The sequence below is a fragment of the Vipera berus genome (genome assembly GCF_964194415.1).
Source record: "Vipera berus genome assembly, chromosome: 5".
NCBI classification, from domain to species: domain Eukaryota; kingdom Metazoa; phylum Chordata; class Lepidosauria; order Squamata; family Viperidae; genus Vipera; species Vipera berus.
This window is the reverse complement of record NC_138207.1, coordinates 100863026-100880624: the sequence shown is the minus strand read 5'-3', so window position 1 is coordinate 100880624 and position 17599 is coordinate 100863026. Positions and strand designations below refer to the sequence as shown.

At 44.7% G+C, this 17599-nt stretch overlaps 2 protein-coding genes across 3 annotated transcripts in view; both read left to right on the top strand.

Annotated features, from left to right (window-relative positions):
* COMTD1 (catechol-O-methyltransferase domain containing 1) overlaps positions 1-17599 on the top strand; it is a 581650-nt gene that overhangs the window by 99497 nt on the left and 464554 nt on the right. The window lies entirely within an intron of this gene.
* Positions 1694-13470, top strand: DUSP13B (dual specificity phosphatase 13B). 2 transcript variants are annotated; one of them, XM_081329770.1, is made up of 4 exons: positions 1694-1827; positions 7854-8055; positions 10297-10517; positions 11706-13470. In XM_081329770.1, the coding sequence occupies exons 2-4, from the start codon at positions 7865-7867 to the stop codon at positions 11918-11920; spliced, it is 627 nt and encodes a 208-aa protein (XP_081185896.1). In that variant the 5' UTR covers positions 1694-1827; positions 7854-7864; the 3' UTR covers positions 11921-13470. The 2 variants fall into 2 exon arrangements, with proteins under 2 accessions (XP_081185896.1, XP_081185895.1); XM_081329769.1 differs by lacking the exon at positions 1694-1827 and having other exon boundaries at positions 7526-8055.

Below are 17599 nucleotides of genomic sequence, written 5' to 3'. Positions count from 1 at the left end.
TAGACTGTGTGAAAGAGCTTGTTACAGTAGTCACCGTATATGGGGGTTGCTGGAAGTTATGCTTATTGTTGTGCGAATTAATGTTGCAGGATCCAATCTGGGTCAGTCACTGGGACCAGAGGTATAGCCTTCCGAGCTTTCAGACCTGTGCTGGAGACCATCCTCAGAGAACCTCTCTCTACTAGAATGTGGCGGGAGAGAACATTTTGTTGAGAGAGAAGATCTGGAGTTCAAAAGCTCAGAAGACCAAAGCCTCCATTCCCACTGATGGACCCAGATCGGATCTTGGAACATGATCCTGGGACATGTAGATTCACCTTCATTCATGATTTAATAATATTATGATGGGTTCTCATACATTTGGCCAGATGTTTAGACTGAATCTGGCCTTTTTATCCATCTACCGCAGGGCTCTTCAAACTTGGCCCTTTTATGACTTGTGGACTTCAACTCCCAGAATTCCTCAGCCAGGCACACGTGCCTGGCTGAGGAATTCTGGGAGTTGAAGTCCACAAGTCATAAAAGGGCCAAGTTTGAAGACCGCTTTTGTACTGAGTCCTTCCCAAGGATTCACGATAGGCAGATGTTGTTCTTGGATGGTATTAAAATCTCAACGCAGGATTTACGCTGTTCCAAGTCAAGCTGCCTTTTTGCAATTGACCGACGGTGAATTTGTCAATGCCAAAGGTGTTCAAGAGACGCTCCAGATGTCTTTGGGAGTGCAGTCAAGGCACTTGTTACTATTGGTGCTACCTTTGCTTTCCTTTGCCAGAGCTGTTTTACTTCTTTTTTCGCAGGTGTTTGCATTTTGTGATTTTTCTCCAGTTCTTTCTCTACTCTTCTGCTGTCTCCACACTTTTCTGGTCTTATTTCTTCCTTCCTTTTTTTTTTCTGGGGCCGGTGTCTCTCACCAGCAGACTTTGTTGGGGATGCAATAAAGGCTATGTCCTGTGATGGGTGAAGGAGGCAAGCCCGCCCCCCCCCCCCGTCCTCCCAAAAAAGATCCTCTGGTCTTGTAGGAGTCATCCTCAAGGGCACCCATGCAGGTGTGGGTCAAAAAGTCAGGTTTGAGCTGTGGCTGTGTAACCCAAGCCCCAGCTCTGTTTTACAGGCGTCAGGCCCCAAGAGGCACTTTGATCGCCTGGCTGCAGCCACCCCTTGAATGTTGTGGACCACACCTCCCTGGAGACTCCGGATCCCCATATTATTTTCAACTGGAGACCCTCATCAGTCACCTGCATTTGGATTGTTGTTGTGTGCCACGCAGCCCAGAGTCCCACGGGGAGGGGGGTTGATGGGGGCTGCTCTGTCTAGATTTGATTAGTAAATATGATCACAGTCTTAGGCTAATATGTGGTAGACAAAGGAATGCAAAGTATCGCAGCAAGACAAAAGCCGCCTTCTCTTTCAAACACTCTCGCCTTTGTTCCGGGGGGGGAGGAATCGCATGACAGGCTCCCCCCATTTGCTTTCTCCCCGCTTGAGAACTCGCAGTTCCTGGAACCGTCCCTTCCACACCCCCACGTGGGAACGTGACACCCGAAGCTCTCTGGAAGGTCATCCAGAGCTGAGGCTATTTCAGATGCTGGGCGGGCCCAGCTGCCTTTCTCCCTGAAATACTTGGAAGTCCGCTATCGGGGTGGGGGTGGGGGGGGACACAGACCACGGTTTATAATTAATGCCATTAAAAATAGCCGTTGAATCAACCACATGCAGCTAACAGGGCAGGGAAGCTGTTGTGTAACCAGCAAGCCAGCAGGAAACGCCAGAAGGATGTCATGATCTAAAACCGTCCCAGGCAGCCGGAGACGCTGGACACCCCAAAAGGCAAGTACTTTCGAGCTTGTTGACAAACTGATATCTGCCGAAGACGGGTGGACGCACGGGGTAGAGTGGTGTCTTTCCCCCCAACAGCTGAACGACAACTGCAAGGGCATGCTGTCTTTTTCTGCCTATCGGCTGGCTCGCTTCCCGCCACTTCCTGGTCAGCCAGGCGTCCTTGGTCACGGGGCTGATGTAGGTGTATCTGAACAGGTGGGCAGAGAATCTTAAAAATGCCATCTAAGAACGGAGGAAGATCGAGAGGAGCTTAAGGACACGTGTTTAAGTCGGGCTCTCCTGACACACTTCCAGGAGCTGGGTGGTAGCTTTGCATCTCCAGGCCCATCTAGGGAGAAAGTTGGATGCCTTTCCAGCTCTGGGCTGCTCTGATGCCTTTGGTCGTCCAGGCAGAAGCCTTCCCATCGTTCATGTTGTAGGATGACAACCTTTTCAGGGACAGGAGAGGGAGAATCACGTTAGGTCCATCCACAGGAGGTCTCTGCACCTTGCCAGAATCTGTTCCTGACCTCTCTGATGATATTACTCGTCTCCGACGGCTGGATCTATTTACTCCCAGCTCAGCAATGATGTAGTAGAGTCCAGAGTACACAAGCATTTTCTCTGGAACAGAGTGGGACAGGCTGACCGTTTGCGGGGACTCCTGTTGTGTCTCATTTGCTGGGGGGGGGGGAGAGGCCACCTAGGCAGGTCCCTTTTAAGGAGAAGGGTGGCATGGAGGGTTTTTAATCCCCTCCACATTGGAACCGCCTGGATTTTATATACAGCCAGACAGAACGTGAGAACAGCCTACCCAGGGCAGAGCTGCCTATCAGAGCAGTTTGCGCCATTTCCTTTTCGCACGGAGTGCAGACGGAGGGACTTTTGCTACTCCTGGGCCTCTGGCAGCTCACGATGGGCCAAGGGTTAAATGGTTCCTTTGCTCAAATGAGGTTCTCTTGTTTCTTGTTCTCCCAGTTCAAGACGATCGGGCTTGAAGCTAATGATGGCTCATCTTCAAGATGCTTTGAAAGTCAGGGGAAGCCGTGATTGTGGGGACGTACCCTCCATCTTTGTCTTAAGCAGACAGGCTTCCAGGGCTGGCCAGCAATTTTAATATTGTATATAAGCTAACAAATTACAAGCATTCATATTGTCCATTCTCCATATTAAGGACAAGGGTGTTATACCATACTTTTTTTATCATATTTAAGAATAAAGAACTGAAGGAATTGGTTGTGTCCAGGACTAGGAATGGTTATCTTAATTGCCTGCATGCCTGAGAAGGCAGGTAAAGAAGCTCTGACTGCAACTGCTTGAATATGTCTGATTCTTGAAAAAAAGGAAAGAAAGAAAGAAAGAAAGAAAGAAAGAAAGAAAGAAAGAAAGAAAGAAAGAAAGAAAGAAAGAAAGAAAGAAAGGCAATTGAGGGTGGCCGAATGGGCACAGTTAGACCAGGAAGAATGATCCAGGAAGGTTCCTGGCTATGTTCCTATCCTGATTGCTGGTCCAGATATCAGAAGGAACAACTATGGCTAAGAGTTGACCTTAGGCTGCTTGGTTCATGGAGGTGACTTCTAAACTATAGGCTATCAGATCCAGGCTGCAAGTCTCCTCCTGGCCATTAGGTGGCAATAGACAGCTATAGAAAATGCTTAGGTTTTGGTGCTATCAAGTGGGCATCTTGCAATGTTTGCAGGTAGGTGGACAGCATTTGTGATCAATTTGACCACTGCTTTTTGCAGATGTCTTTTTCTCTTGGTAACAAGCATTCATTGCATCTGGAATTTTTTTGTCCCCAAAGCACTGCAGTCCATTTTAATTATCACATCCAATTTCCTCACATGTATAGAGAACCAAAACAAGATTAATCATTACTCTTTTAGAACAATCTAATGATATCATTTTACCAGGTAACACATACATATACATATACATGTACGTACATAAGTACATACATACATACACACACACACACACACAGAGAATATATATATATATATTTACACAAATTTACACAAATATGAGCTGTCACCGGTGTGACTACTGCCTGTCGATGGCCTTCAGGATAGGCTGACACAGGAGATAAAGATTTGTCCCATGTTTGGGGCCTAGCAAGGTAATCTAATAGTTAACAAGCATTTGTCATTCATATATATATATATATATATATATATATATATATATATATATATATATATATATATATATATATATATATATATATATATATATATATATATATATATATATATATATATATATATATATAAAATATATATAAATCTAAAAAAAATTACATATATACACACACACACACATACATACATACACACACACACACACACACACACACACACACAAAATGTGCATCCCGGGTATATTCATGTTGAGACAAATAGTCGAACAACAACTGTTTAATAAACTTAGCTCGCAGAAGCAGTTGGTCTTATAGGCAGGCTTTTGAACCTCTGGCATTCCACTCTGATGATGTTGGCAGTTAGCCGACGAAAGCTAAGTTTATTAAACAGTTGAAGTCTGGGAGTTGAAGTCCACAAGTCTTAAAGTTGCCAAAGTTGGAGATTTTCTCTGCATTGGCCTGAACATCCCCAGTTCCTACAACTATTCTTCATATAGGACGAGAACTCTTCGTATCCAGTCTGCTGCCTTTAACCATTACATCAAACTGGCTCCCCATTTATAAGCAACATATTAATTAATCATCAGAACAGCTCAGTTCAAGAGCGCTCCTTAGATATATTCTGGACTACAGCATTAAATAAGGTGATGGATATATGCCAGAAATGTAAGACTTGTGTCCATAATAAGAATGGATGGTTGGTACCTTCTTACTCGCTTTTTAAAAGTCACTTTGGCCATAGTTGCTAGGAAGTGGGGCATATATCTTTCTTTTTCATGGATAAACACTCATAAATGATAGAACAGGCTTAATGTATTTTTTTTAAGAATCAAAGGCTTATCCCAAGATCTTAGTCACTTCAGCTACCAACTCTCTTTCAATGTTATATGTAGCCCCCAGCCATAAAATGACTGAGCCTCCTTCATCTATTTTATGATAAGTGAAGCCACTTCAGAGACTTGTAACAAAAATCAATCTGGATGACCTATTTGATGAACACATCCAACATTTCTACAGGAAACATGATTGCTGTCGATCCTCACTGGATATTTGATAGGACGGGTTATGGCAGGATTGAGGAAAAAAAATCTCTTTCAGAGTTTTTTTTTCCCCCAGGCTAATAATTCAGTTGATAATTTCTCCAACATTTGTGTTACGATTGGCCCCAGTGTGTTTCTATAAGTGTTGCATAAAAATGATTAAAAAAGCACCGTGCCCTTGAAGTCACCCAACGTTTCTTTCTTCACTCAAAAGAAGAAGAAGAAGAAGAAGCCCAGAATATGTTAATGAAGTTGATCAAAGCTAGTTGAAATACTTGCCTAAAACATCTGTTCCCATTTCCCAGGGGTCTCCTTGATCCTGTTTGCAGCCCCGCTGCTTCCGTAGAATGTTAAACTGGTATTATTTAGTACGTGTTTAGATTATTCATAGCCTATTTCATGTCATATAAGTAATGAGTAACGAAAACAATTATAATCTGATCAGAAGGAACGCTGCCCCCCCCGTTCTTAACCAACAATAAGAGAATTTCCAAAGAGTGATCAGAGTTAAGAATTTTGAGAGTTTTTAACCGAAATTTAGTTTTACAGCAAATGAGTAAGACAGCAAAGAAAAAAAGATATAATTTATTAGTTTTAATGTTGTTTTAATATAATGCATCAACAAAACATTGAAAATGCAGCAATATATACACAGGGAGCAGGCATTAAAATGCACAGTTTGGGAATATATTTAATTTCATCCATTTCAAAGGATGACTCAAGATTATGTGTTAATTAATTAGTTAATTAACCTAAACAAATCTATTTCCAGCATTTTGCTCTAGTAACTCTAACACTAACGAATGCAAAAAAGTGGAATTAGTTTTTTATGCTGCATCATTTTTATCAAAGGCCCAGAGATAATTATGGAATTTTTCTAAATTCCTGAAGAAATTTCAACTGAGGTTTGTAACCTGTATTAATTTAATTAGAAAAGCTTTGATTAATATAATGGTTCTTTAAAAGGTCTTACTACCATCTAATATGCAAAAGGTTGGAAAAATAAGTTTTATTGCACTGGCACAAAGATTTATGTAAGTTTAAAACTTTAAGAAAAACCCTTTTTTTACTTGCAATTAAGGAGGAAAATGGTGATTAGAATGTTGATTTTGGAAAGTTTTTAGATGGTCTAAAAGGCCAGACTGAGTGGAAAAAAAACTTTGGCAAGTTATAAGGATATTTCCTGTGGTTTCTTTAAAATCTTATTTAAAAATCTACAAAGATTTGCTTTTAAATGTAAAAGAAAACAATCTCTTCTTGGGAAAACATGATAAGGAAAAACCTGCAAGGCTGGTTACAAGAAACAGCCAGATAGAATTAAAGATTATAATTAAAAGAGAATTCCTGGTAATACACAATGGAGTAATTTTTTTTAACTCTGGATGCATTTGAGGATCTTTGGCAACAATGTGCCTAGAATCTAGTCTTCAGAGTAGACTAGCCGATAAATAAAGGCTTAAAAGAAGAGAATATAGCTGAAAATCAGGCTGTTTTAGATATGGATTTAATATTGACAGGATACAAGAATCAATATGACAAAGATGTTATATAGGACAGGGGTCTTCAACCTTGGCGACTTGTAGACTTCAAGTTTTAAAGATGCCAAGGTTGAGGACCCCTGACCCCCTACAAATGAAACTGGCTGAGTTTTTAATAATTGAAAGCATCACGCAACTAATAAATCAGAAGAGTGACCTGGATATGTGGACTTACAGAATGGTCTATGTGGGTGAATCTTCCAATCCTGGCTTCTGGTTTTAGGGATTTACATTACCAGATGCCCTCACATCCACCCCTCTCTCTCTCTCTCTCTCTCTCTTCCCCCCCTCCCCCTCTTATCACACCATTGTTGTTTTGAAGCTACAATTTTTTTTTTAATTCCATTTATATCCCACCCTTCTCCGAAGACTCAGGGCGGCTTACAAGCTTAGCAGTAGCCTTCATTCTATGTATATGCCTGCTTATTAGGGCTTTCACACACACACCCAAGCGGCATTATTACAAAGTCAGCTTAATTGCCCCCAACAATCTGGGTCCTCATTTTACCTACCTAGGAAGGATGGAAGGCTGAGTCAACCTTGAGCCTGGTGGGACTCGAACCTGCACTAATTGCAGGCAGCTGGTGTTACTTAAGGAGGCATTAGCCCACTGCTCCACCAAGGCTCTTAACCAGGGCAACAGGAAACAAATCGTTTCCCACATTACACTGTAGGTCCATGGGAACTCTGTAAGGGAGAACCAGAAGAGAAGGCGCCTGTGGCTACCTAAAGATCTAGGAAGGAATGTTGCAAATGGTGGGCAAGGGGTTGAGAAGGACCGAGCGGAAAGCAAAAGAGCTGAGCGCAGCCCCCCCCCCTTCAAGGGGGAATGTGTGAAAACACCAGGCGATGGAAGTTCATTGATTTAATGAGGCGTTGCGGGATCCATGGCCAGACCATTACAAATGGCAGCTGGTCATCCTAGCACAGCAGCCCAGCAGCCTAGAGGACATGGTTGCTGGTGCTGGAGGATGGGGACGAGATGTGCCACCCACTGCAACAGTCGCATCTAGGATTGTCACTAGACCAGACGGCCGTGTGGCAAACCATCCACTCAAACGGCTGCACTAGGACAATGACCGTTTTGAAGCCGAACTTCAAAACAAGGGCGAGGGGTGCACCTGTGAGGGTCCGGAGGAGGCAGGCAGCAACGTCCGCGGTTCCTGCATTCATGAAACGGCGAGTGGCCCATCCTTGCAATCAGAAAGTGTGTTCCTCGTCCCCAAAGCCAATTTCCTATCATGCCTCCTACCTTTGACGTCTTGCCTTTACTCACATGTTCCACACTGATCTCCACGGAGGAGCTTTCCTTTCCAGTCTCTTCCAGAATGTCTTGCTCTTCGCTAAATGCAGACGACCTGAGACGACCTGGGCTGCAAAGAACGTCCAGTCGCGCCTTGACCAGCCGACAGGGCTACCAAACGCCAGAACTGGGGGAGCTGCAGCGCATGTTGTGGTCAGTCGTTCCTTGCCGGGCCAATGTCGACGAAGTCTGGCCTAACCTTTATATTGGAGATTTGTAAGTGGATGGGCTTCCGTTGCTGACCCTGAAAGGTATTGCAAGTCTCCTCTTAGAGAAGGGGAGAAAAGGGGAAGATGGACAAGCATGTGGCCCTGTTGGCCTTCTTCCTTGGAATTAGGCCCCATCCTCCTTCACCGGGTTTACTTTCGACTACTCTTTTACTGTGACATATAAATGTTATTGGATATTATTGGCCAACCTTTGTGCAGGTAATCTTTGACTTACGACTGTTCAAAGTTGCAATGGTGCTGGAAAAAAAAAGTCATACTTAGGATCATCCCTGCAGCCTCATGATCAAAATTGGGGAAACGTATATCTTTGGTCCAGGTTTTCAAAGGCAGCAAGCAAGGTCCATCTCACATCTTCAGGGGTTGCCACATGGGCTACCAAATTTGGGTTGCAAACCTCCAATCGCTAATTAGCAGCAAAAGAGATGCAGAAAATGCTTAACTCTTTGCTGTCCCATCAAGAGTGTTGCAGCCCAGATGGATAAAAGGGAAGGATTCCTTCGTCTGCTTTTAGGCAGGTCTTGATTAGTGCTTTTGTGTATTGTGTCCATGGTCTTATTATGATTTTATTGTACTCCATTCAGCTGAAAACCCGATTATGGCATTTAAGCAAATGGATCAATAAATAAAGCAATACAAAGATCCGAGACTTTCCGGCTGCAGGAGGACTGGTTGTTTCAAAGCCTGGTGCCTAAAGCACAACCTGTTTAACTCCTGAAAATGCGACAATGGAATCAGATAAAATCTCTCATCACTGAGCACTATTCCCGAATCCTCCTTTTCTTCTCCAAATGGTGAAAGAGAAAGAAAGAAAGAAAGAAGAAAGAAAGAAAGAAAGAAAGAAAGAAAGAAAGAAAGAAAGAAAGAAAGAAAGAAAGAGGGAGGGAGGGAGGGAGGGAGGGAGGAGGGAGAGGGGGAGAGGAAGGGAGGAAGGAAGGAAGGAAGGAAGGAAGGAAGGAAGGAAGGAAGGAAGAAAGAAAGAAGAGAGAGAGAGAGAGAGAAAGAAAGAAAGAAAGAAAGAAAGAAAGAAAGAAAGAAAGAAAGAAAGAAAGAAAGAAAGAAAGAAAGAAAGAAAGAAAGAAAGAAAGAAAGAAGGAAGGAAGGAAGGAAGGAAGGAAGAAAGAAAGAAAGAAAGAAGAGAGAAAGAAAGAAAGAAAGAAAGAAAGAAAGAAAGAAAGAAAGAAAGAAAGAAAGAAAGAAAGAGGGAGGGAGGGAGGGAGGGAGGGAGGAGGGAGAGGGGGAGAGGAAGGGAGGAAGGAAGGAAGGAAGGAAGGAAGGAAGGAAGAAAGAAAGAGAGAAAGAGAGAAAGAAAGAAAGAAAGAAAGAAAGAAAGAAAGAAAGAAAGAAAGAAAGAAAGAAAGAGGGAGGGAGGGAGGGAGGGAGGGAGGAGGGAGAGGGGGAGAGGAAGGGAGGAAGGAAGGAAGGAAGAGAGAAAGAGAGAAAGAGAGAAAGAAAGAAAGAAAGAAAGAAAGAAAGAAAGAAAGAAAGAAAGAAAGAAAGAAAGAAAGAAAGAAAGAAAGAAAGAAAGAAAGAAAGAAAGAAAGAAAGAAAGAAAGAAAGAGAGAGAGAGAGAGAGAGAGAGAGAGAGAAGGAGAGAGGTAGGTTTTGTTAGATACATTTCTACACAATGCTTGGAATAAGTGCATTTGTGTTTTAAAAAGAGTCTTTTGTTTGCCTATAGAATTCTTTCACACCATAGTTTTTCTCTTCTAAAACAGACTTGGCAGGTTTTAATTGCACTGCTTTAGAGACTGGGGCCTTAGCTGGAAGGATTTAAAAAAGTGAAGAGGTGAACTGCAATCCTAGGATCAAAGGCTCACCTTTTACATGCAACCATCTTTGTATGTGTGAACGTGTGTTCCTCTAAAAGAGAATGTTTGTGGCATCCCTGGTGCTCTCTGAGCTTAGTTATTTTATTGCAGACATTTCATTACCGAGCTAGGTTACAACATCAGTGATAGGTGGGTAGGATTACCTAGTTACCTAGTTGGGTAATGAAACATCTGTAAGAAATCAACCACGCTCAGGGAGCACCAAGAAGCCTAAACATATATGTTTCCCTACAGCTTCAACCGGTGCAGCAAGCATGCTAGGGTCCTTTTGGGTTTAAATTTGAGCCTTGTATTTAGTTAACTAGGACAGTTGAGCCCATTTAATGTCTCCATGAACACTTAACTCCTCTCCAAGGTGAGGAGAAATGTAGAATAATGAAACTGGCCCTCATTTGCAGGTACATAGCCCGGAATATAGAGCAGCTACGTCGGATGGGCATCTCCCACATCGTGAATGCGGCTGCGGGGCGGTTCCACATTGACACGGGGGCCAAGTTCTACCGAGACTTGCCAGTTGATTACTACGGGGTGGAAGCCGATGACGATCCCAAGTTTGATCTCAGCATTTACTTCTACCCAACGGCTAAATACATCAGGGCAGCGCTGAAGTCGCCCAGAGGTAAACAGAGTGGGCTGCATCTTCTCAGGTGTCCCGATAATCATCTTCCATCCTCTGTCCCAAAGGTGCTTTTCTTCAGGAGGCAACTGGACTTCCTTGTTTCTCTTGGAAGACCTTTCGCTTCTTGTCCAAGAAGGGGAGATGAGGACATTACCTGGATGCACAGCGGCCGACGTCTGATTTCTCTTTCATTGGCCAGAGCAGGGTTTCTCAACCTTTAAGAGAAGTCGATGTCAGCTCCCAGAAATTATGATATTGACACTCTGTTTCCTCCCGAAGAAATCTTCCAGGACGGACAAAGTTTTCTTTAGTTCAGAGGAGTCACCTGTTTGTTTTTTTAAACAAACAAAGCAAGTTTCTGAACTTTTTTTTCCACTTGACTGCTCACCTATGACCTGTGTTTTTCTGGGGGGAAGACAGAGGAAATTTAAGAGACGAAAAAATGCAGGAGGGGGTGTCAGAAGAGGCTCAACTGGGTGACTAGGTTGTCCCTTAGTAGAAGAACAGAGGTGTGGAACTGGGGGCTCCTCCTTTGTGTTAGAGCTATTGGGTTACTTTGGGGAAATCTTTGTTTGCCAAACTGAGGCATCCACACACCAAAGTTAAGACTTTCTGAACTGGGATCTAATATTGTTTGGGGTCTCACCGCCATTGAGTAACACACAGACTTGCAACGCCAACATTCTGAGTGTCAAGATTCATCATTTCAGAAGGACATAGAAGTCCACCAATTCCATTTAAAAACCAAAATGCTAGGTTTAGCACTTGGAAGCAAGCTAATTAGAGATTATCAAACACAAAATTAACTCTTAAGTTGAGAAATCTTCTTCTACATTTTTTTCCAGGCCAGGGTTTGCTCCTTGCTAAACCTCTTCCTTTGTAGCTATATTTAGAGAGAGGACTCAGGTTTCTTCTCCTGCTGCTGGTGATGGTGCAGAGACCCCAGAGGAATTTACTCTGGGTTGATCCAACTAAGCAGAAATGCTCAAGAGGTGGAAGGGTCAAGGGTCCTTGTGCCTCAACTTTGGAAAATAAAATTTGCCTTGCAAGGAAAATGAGATAGGAATGGAAAGCAAGGATCAAGGGAATCCTCCAGTTGAAGTGCCCGAGTCATAAAAGAGCCAAGGTTGCCTACCCCTGGCCTAGATGTGCAAACGTATCTTAACCATATTACTTTCTTATTTGCAGGGAAAGTTTTGGTTCACTGTGCCATGGGGATCAGCCGCTCAGCAACCCTGGTGCTGGCTTTCTTGATGATCTACGAAAACAAGAACCTCGTGGAGGCCTTAAAGATTGTGCGAGAACATAGAGGCGTCTGCCCAAACACGGGTTTCCTCAGCCAACTTCGGGAGCTTGATCTCCGGTTAATGAGTGAAAAAGGGAAAGCAACGGGGAGGCCTTGAAACTTTAGGTATAAAATACTCGCATGGCAGCAAGTCCCAGAGGAACAATTGTGTCCCCCAGAAATACCTAAATTCCAAGCGTGCCATGATGTCTACAGGCACTGTCCTGAAAACTCTCTCGTTAGTGTCCCGTTCAAGATTAAAGGTGTGTGCTGGAAACTTGGTCTCTGTTCCATGTTTGATAATGGAGTCCCAGAAACGTATCGCGGGAAGGAGCCCTCTGAAACCACTTCCTGTTCTGTCAAGGACTTCAAACCCCGATGCCTGTCCAGCCTCTGCCTGACTTGTTCAGGGAAGGATCCAAGGATTCCCTATAGGTCAAACCCTGGAAAGGATTTGAACTGAGATACAGAAAGCAAGATAACACTGGATTGGCTTGTTCCAAACCTGGTGACCATGATTATCTAAAGAGTCTGGCAAGCCTGGTTTCCCCCCCCCCACGTAACAAGGAGTTTAGACAAGAATCCCTGGGCAAAGCTGCTGGAGGAAATGGATTTGTTTGGTTTGGTCTTCAGATGGGTGGATCAGGACACGGGAATGAGTAAGGATTTCTTAGTCCAATGAGCTGCCAGCAAAACCGTATTTAGAGGCGCATCCGTTCACTTTTCTTTCCTCCTCCCACAAAGCTATCAGCAGCACGGAGAACCAGCTGTTCATTATTTTTACCTTTCTTCCAAGTAGAGAAAGGTGGCATCATTTCTCTTCTTTGTTACCTGCATCCTCCACCTGCAAAGCAGACAGGTGAAGAAGCCACCTCGGGCAGAGTCTCTCAACTTCCAAGACTTGAAGATGCGTGGACTTCAGCGCCCAGAATTCCCCAGTCTTGGGACGTGCCGTGACCAATCAGAATTTGGGATGGCCACTAGAACACCTCCAATTATCGCAGAAGAGGGAGCCTTGGTGGAGCAGTGGGCTAAGGCCTCCTTAAGTAACACCAGCTGCCTGCAATTAGTGCAGGTTCGAGTCCCACCAGGCTCAAGGTTGACTCAGCCTTCCATCCTTCCGAGGTAGGTAAAATGAGGACCCAGATTGTTGGGGGCAATTAAGCTGACTTTGTAATAATGCCGCTTGGGGGTGTGTGTGAAAGCCCTAATAAGCAGGCATATACATAGAATGAAGGCTACTGCTAAGCTTGTAAGCCGCCCTGAGTCTTCGGAGAAGGGCGGGATATAAATGGAATTAAAAAATAAAAAATAAAATAAAAGGGGCTAGAAAAAAAGGGGCTAGTGCTTTTCCCGGAGCCTCTTTTCCTGAGTTCTGAGGTTCTCCTGGACACTCAGATCCCCCGTTTCACACAGTCTCCCAACAGTCTTCCTTTTATTGGTTAGCAGCCCCAAGAAATGCCTGGCAAATTAAAGAAGGGGCCCCCCAGAAAAAGCGCGTCCTCTTCTTCCCTCGGCCCAACGGCCCTGTGCACTTCCCCCAGGGGGTGTCCCATGGGGCTGGGATGTTGTGCCTTTCATATCACGGGCCGAAGAGGAGCAAGGCAGCTTTATTGTGAGCCCCGTCCGTTCAGTGCTTGGAGACCTCGGGCCCTCCGCTCTCGCTCCAGAACCGTCCTGGCCCGGCCCCGGTTTCAGGCCTGTGGCTGTCGGCTTCTCCCTGTCCCCTCTTTCGTTCCCGGCTCGTTCTTCGCCTTCTGGGTTCTGCAACTTAAATAAGTGCTGGGGCTCTGTTCTCTGCTAACTTGGCTCCTGGCTTGGCTGATTTACGGCCTCGCCTCTCTTCTGCGGGCAAAGCCTCCCCAGCCCAGCCAAGGGCATAAATAATTCAACTCCAGCACTTAAGGCAGCCTGGATCAAGCTCCCCTCACCTGCTCAGGTCCAGATGTGCTCGATTATCCCCAGCATGGAAGGAGGGGGAGGCAGGAATTTTTCATCCTCTTAAGATTGCATGAGTCCCACCACAAGCCTAAACACACACCCAGAAACACAGAGACCGCGAGGGCAACATTTCCTCCTTTGTTTAGCACAGGCTGATGGAGTCACAATTTTTTTTTGTTAGTTTTGATCTCTAAGCATCAACAACAAAAGTTACCGCTCTGCTAGTTAGTTTGAAAGTTTTAATTGTTCAGCCTCTAGCCATGGATTTCTAACCTTGTTGGGCTCACTTGATGATAATGGGGGAAAAAAACCCGGTCCTAATTCTGATGCTGAAAGAAAGACCAATCTGCATAACAACAGAGGTTATTGTTGGATATTGGGAAGGAAAGGGAAGAAGGGAGGAAGGAAGGAAAGAGTCAGAAAGAGAAAGAAAGAAAGAAAGAAAGAAAGAAAGAAAGAAAGAAAGAAAGAAAGAAAGAAAGAAAGAAAGAAAGAAAGAAAGAAAGAAAGAAAGAAAGAAAGAAAGAAAGAAAGAAGAAAGAAAGAAAGAAAGAAAGAAAGAGAAAGAAAGAAAGAAAGAAAGAAAGAAAGAAAGAAAGAAAGAAAGAAAGAAAGAAAGAAAGAAAGAAAGAAGAAAGAAAGAAAGAAAGAAAGAAAGAGAAAGGAAAGAAAGAAAAAGAAAGGAAGGAAGGAAGGAAGGAAGGAAGGAAGGAAGGAAGGAAGGAAGGAAGGAAGGAAGGAAAGAAAGAAGAAAGGAAGGAAGGAAGTTCTTGAGCTGGACATCAGAGTAGATTAAACGAAGTTACAGTTTAGTTTGATCAATTTGTCCATTATATATATTTTTTTAGCATAGAGGTAGTCCTTGACTTACAAACATTCATTTAGTGACTGTTCAAACTTACAGTGGCACTAGAAAAAGTGACTTGTGACTGGTCCTCACACTTATGGCCATTGCAACGTCCACACAGCCTTAGGAACTTACGACAGTTGCACCTTCCTGGGGGTCACGTGATCACTTTTCACGACCTTCCCAACTCTCTTCCGACAAGCCAAGTGAAGGGAGGAGGCCAGATTTCCTTAACAACCTTATGATTCACTTAAGGAATTTGCTTAACCAGTGTGGCAAAAAAAGGTCACAAAATGGAGCAAAATTCATGTAAAAGCTGCCTTGCTTAGCAGTGGAAGCTTTGGGATCAGTTGGGTCATAAGTTGAGAACTACCTGTATTCAATAAGAGAAAGATGGTCTGCTTCCAGGGTAAACACAAGACGCAACAGACCCATGGGGGCAGGTTGCGTAAGATCAGCAGGGTGGGGGCCTTTCCCCTTTTGGGAGGGAAGCTGGGCTGGGAGCTGGCGCCATGCGAGTGGAAGCCCGGCCAAGAATCACAGCAAAAAGAAGCCACAACTTCTGTTGTGATTCAGGGTCAGCCTGTGGGTTCGGCAGTTGGATCGGACGACGACTCAGAGGAGGAGGGGGGTGTTGAAGATCTTGCTGATGATAGCCCTCAGGCAGGCCCCTCCCACTTGGTCACCATGGAGACCCAGCTGTGTGAGCCTGACAGTGTGGATGAAGATGACCCACAGCTGGCCCTGTTCAAGGACGCCCGACGCAGAAGGCAGTCAAGTAGGAGTAAACAGAGGAAGGCAATGGGGCTTCTCGGAAGGAGGCAAAGAGAGGCCACGCCCTGAACTCTTTATAAAGGGAATGTTTGGGGAGGGCTGGTTTGCTGAAAGCAACCGCTCAGATAGTGTTTCAAAGCTCCTGTATCTTGGTAGTGTCTTGTTTGTTTTTGTAATAAATTTGGCAGACGTATTCCAGCCTCTTGCCGTTTATAAAGGGGTTGCCTTTTCTGCAAGGCCGGTAGCAGGCTGGTACAGAACAACTTCACTGGAGACGTGCGATACGAAAGAAAGGTGCAGCTGTCATTTCCGTGTTTCAAAGGTTGGAGAGCCCGGCTCTGAGCCAAAATTACAGGACACGTGTGATCTTTCCAACTCCATTTCTCTCCCGGTGATTAAGCTAGTAATTGGTGCACAGACCTTGATTGTGCTATAATCACCGCCAGTCCTGGAGGGCATCACTTAATATTCACACTACAGCCAGCAGTGGGCTGCAAAAAAAAAAGCAAAATTTATACTGCAGACTTCAGAAATCCCCTAAGTGGCAAAGCAGCTCCTGCCTGGTCTGGCAACGGTTCCAAATTAACTTTGTACCCATTAAGAAACCGTGTTTGCAGTCAGGAAAAAGCTACCCTAGAATGGAACAGGAAGCATACTCTGCCTACAAACCTTTCTCTTAAAAATTTACACACTCTGGATAAGGTCAGTGTGACTTTGCACCCCACTAATGTCCCCCAGGCTGCATAGATTTTTGCAAAAACTCTTCCCAGAGGCTGGGATGGGTTTTGCAACCGGAGCTGATTTATAACGTTTTTCCCAAACTGCCCTGTCAGGCCTGGAGGAAGCCAGCTGTGTTAAGTCACTCCGATAATCACTAGGTAATGAGTGCGTCGTGGCAAATTGGCTGGCAAATTTATCCAGTGCAGTTTTGCGCATTGCCTACTGATTGCAATGGCTCAGCCTGCTGGCTGTTAGGAAAGCTGGCTTGTGCCATTACAGGCAGAGCAAGAGGGTCAAATCTGGATTGTGAAACAACTTCCTGTGGAATAAAATGGCACACCTTGAGGAGGCGGGCTGGATGGGACACCGTGTTATTCGCTAATTCAGTGGTTCTCACCCTCAGCAGCGTTAAGACGTGTGGACTTCAGCTCCCAGAATTCCCTAGCCAGCCTGGTTGCGGGTTTGGCTGGGGAAATTATTGTTTAATTCTCTATGAATTGGTGTCTGGGAACCTCAGAGTTAGTTTTGCTTCGATGTTACCCTGCCGTGTAAATAAACAGTAAGATTTTCAGAAACGTAACGAACCTGCAGTTTTATTTGGATTCTCAAGCTGGATATTGACACCAACTTTCCTTCCTAATTTAAGCTGGCCACCACGAACTAAGGGACTGATACTGACTCAAACAGAGAACTGTAGTGTGTATTCTTTTAATTCCAGGTTGAGCACTTTTTCAACACGGCACTAAACCCGTGCACAGAAGGAGCTCACACGGAGCCTGCACCGACACCCCTGCAGAGGCCAGCTGTCTCTTCTCTCCTGTGGCTCAGGACCACAAAAGGGCCACGTAGGGTTGAGGCTGCAACTTGAAGGTGTGTGAGCACACGCATACCAGCAGCAGCCCGGAATGATCTAGGGCAGGGGTGTCAAACTTGCGGTCCACGGGCCGGATGCATCACGCCAAAACTGTGCTCACCCCATTGCCAGCAATGGGGAAAAAGTTGCGATACGTCGTGACACGTCACGTGACATTGCAAGTTTGACACCCCTGGTCTAGGGTCTTCTGCTTGAGTAGGGGGGGTTGGACTAGAAGACCTCCAAGATCCCTTCCAACTCTATTTTGTAACTAAGCTGGACAGATTGTATTGTCCCAGAAGCTTTTAGACAACTAAACACAACTAAACTATACACAACTTTAAGATGTTTTTTCAATGGACCAGAGATGAGGCAACGTACTTTAAAATAGGCATCTTTGTGTCACAGTGAGAAGAAAAGGCAGAGGAATCTTTTGATGGGCTTCAGGAGTGCCAGCTGCAGAGTCCGTCTGGCATGCAGAGGCGACTCACCAGCAGGGCAGGCTTCCTCCCAACACTTGTTGAGATTCCCGGGTGACTTACGTGGATTAAGCAAGGATGACTGAGATTCTGCCGGGGAAGTGCTTGGAATGCTCTGGAGAGCTGCTGAAGGTCTCGCGGATTCTGGGAAGCCTACTTGATCCAAATTACCTGACGTTTTTG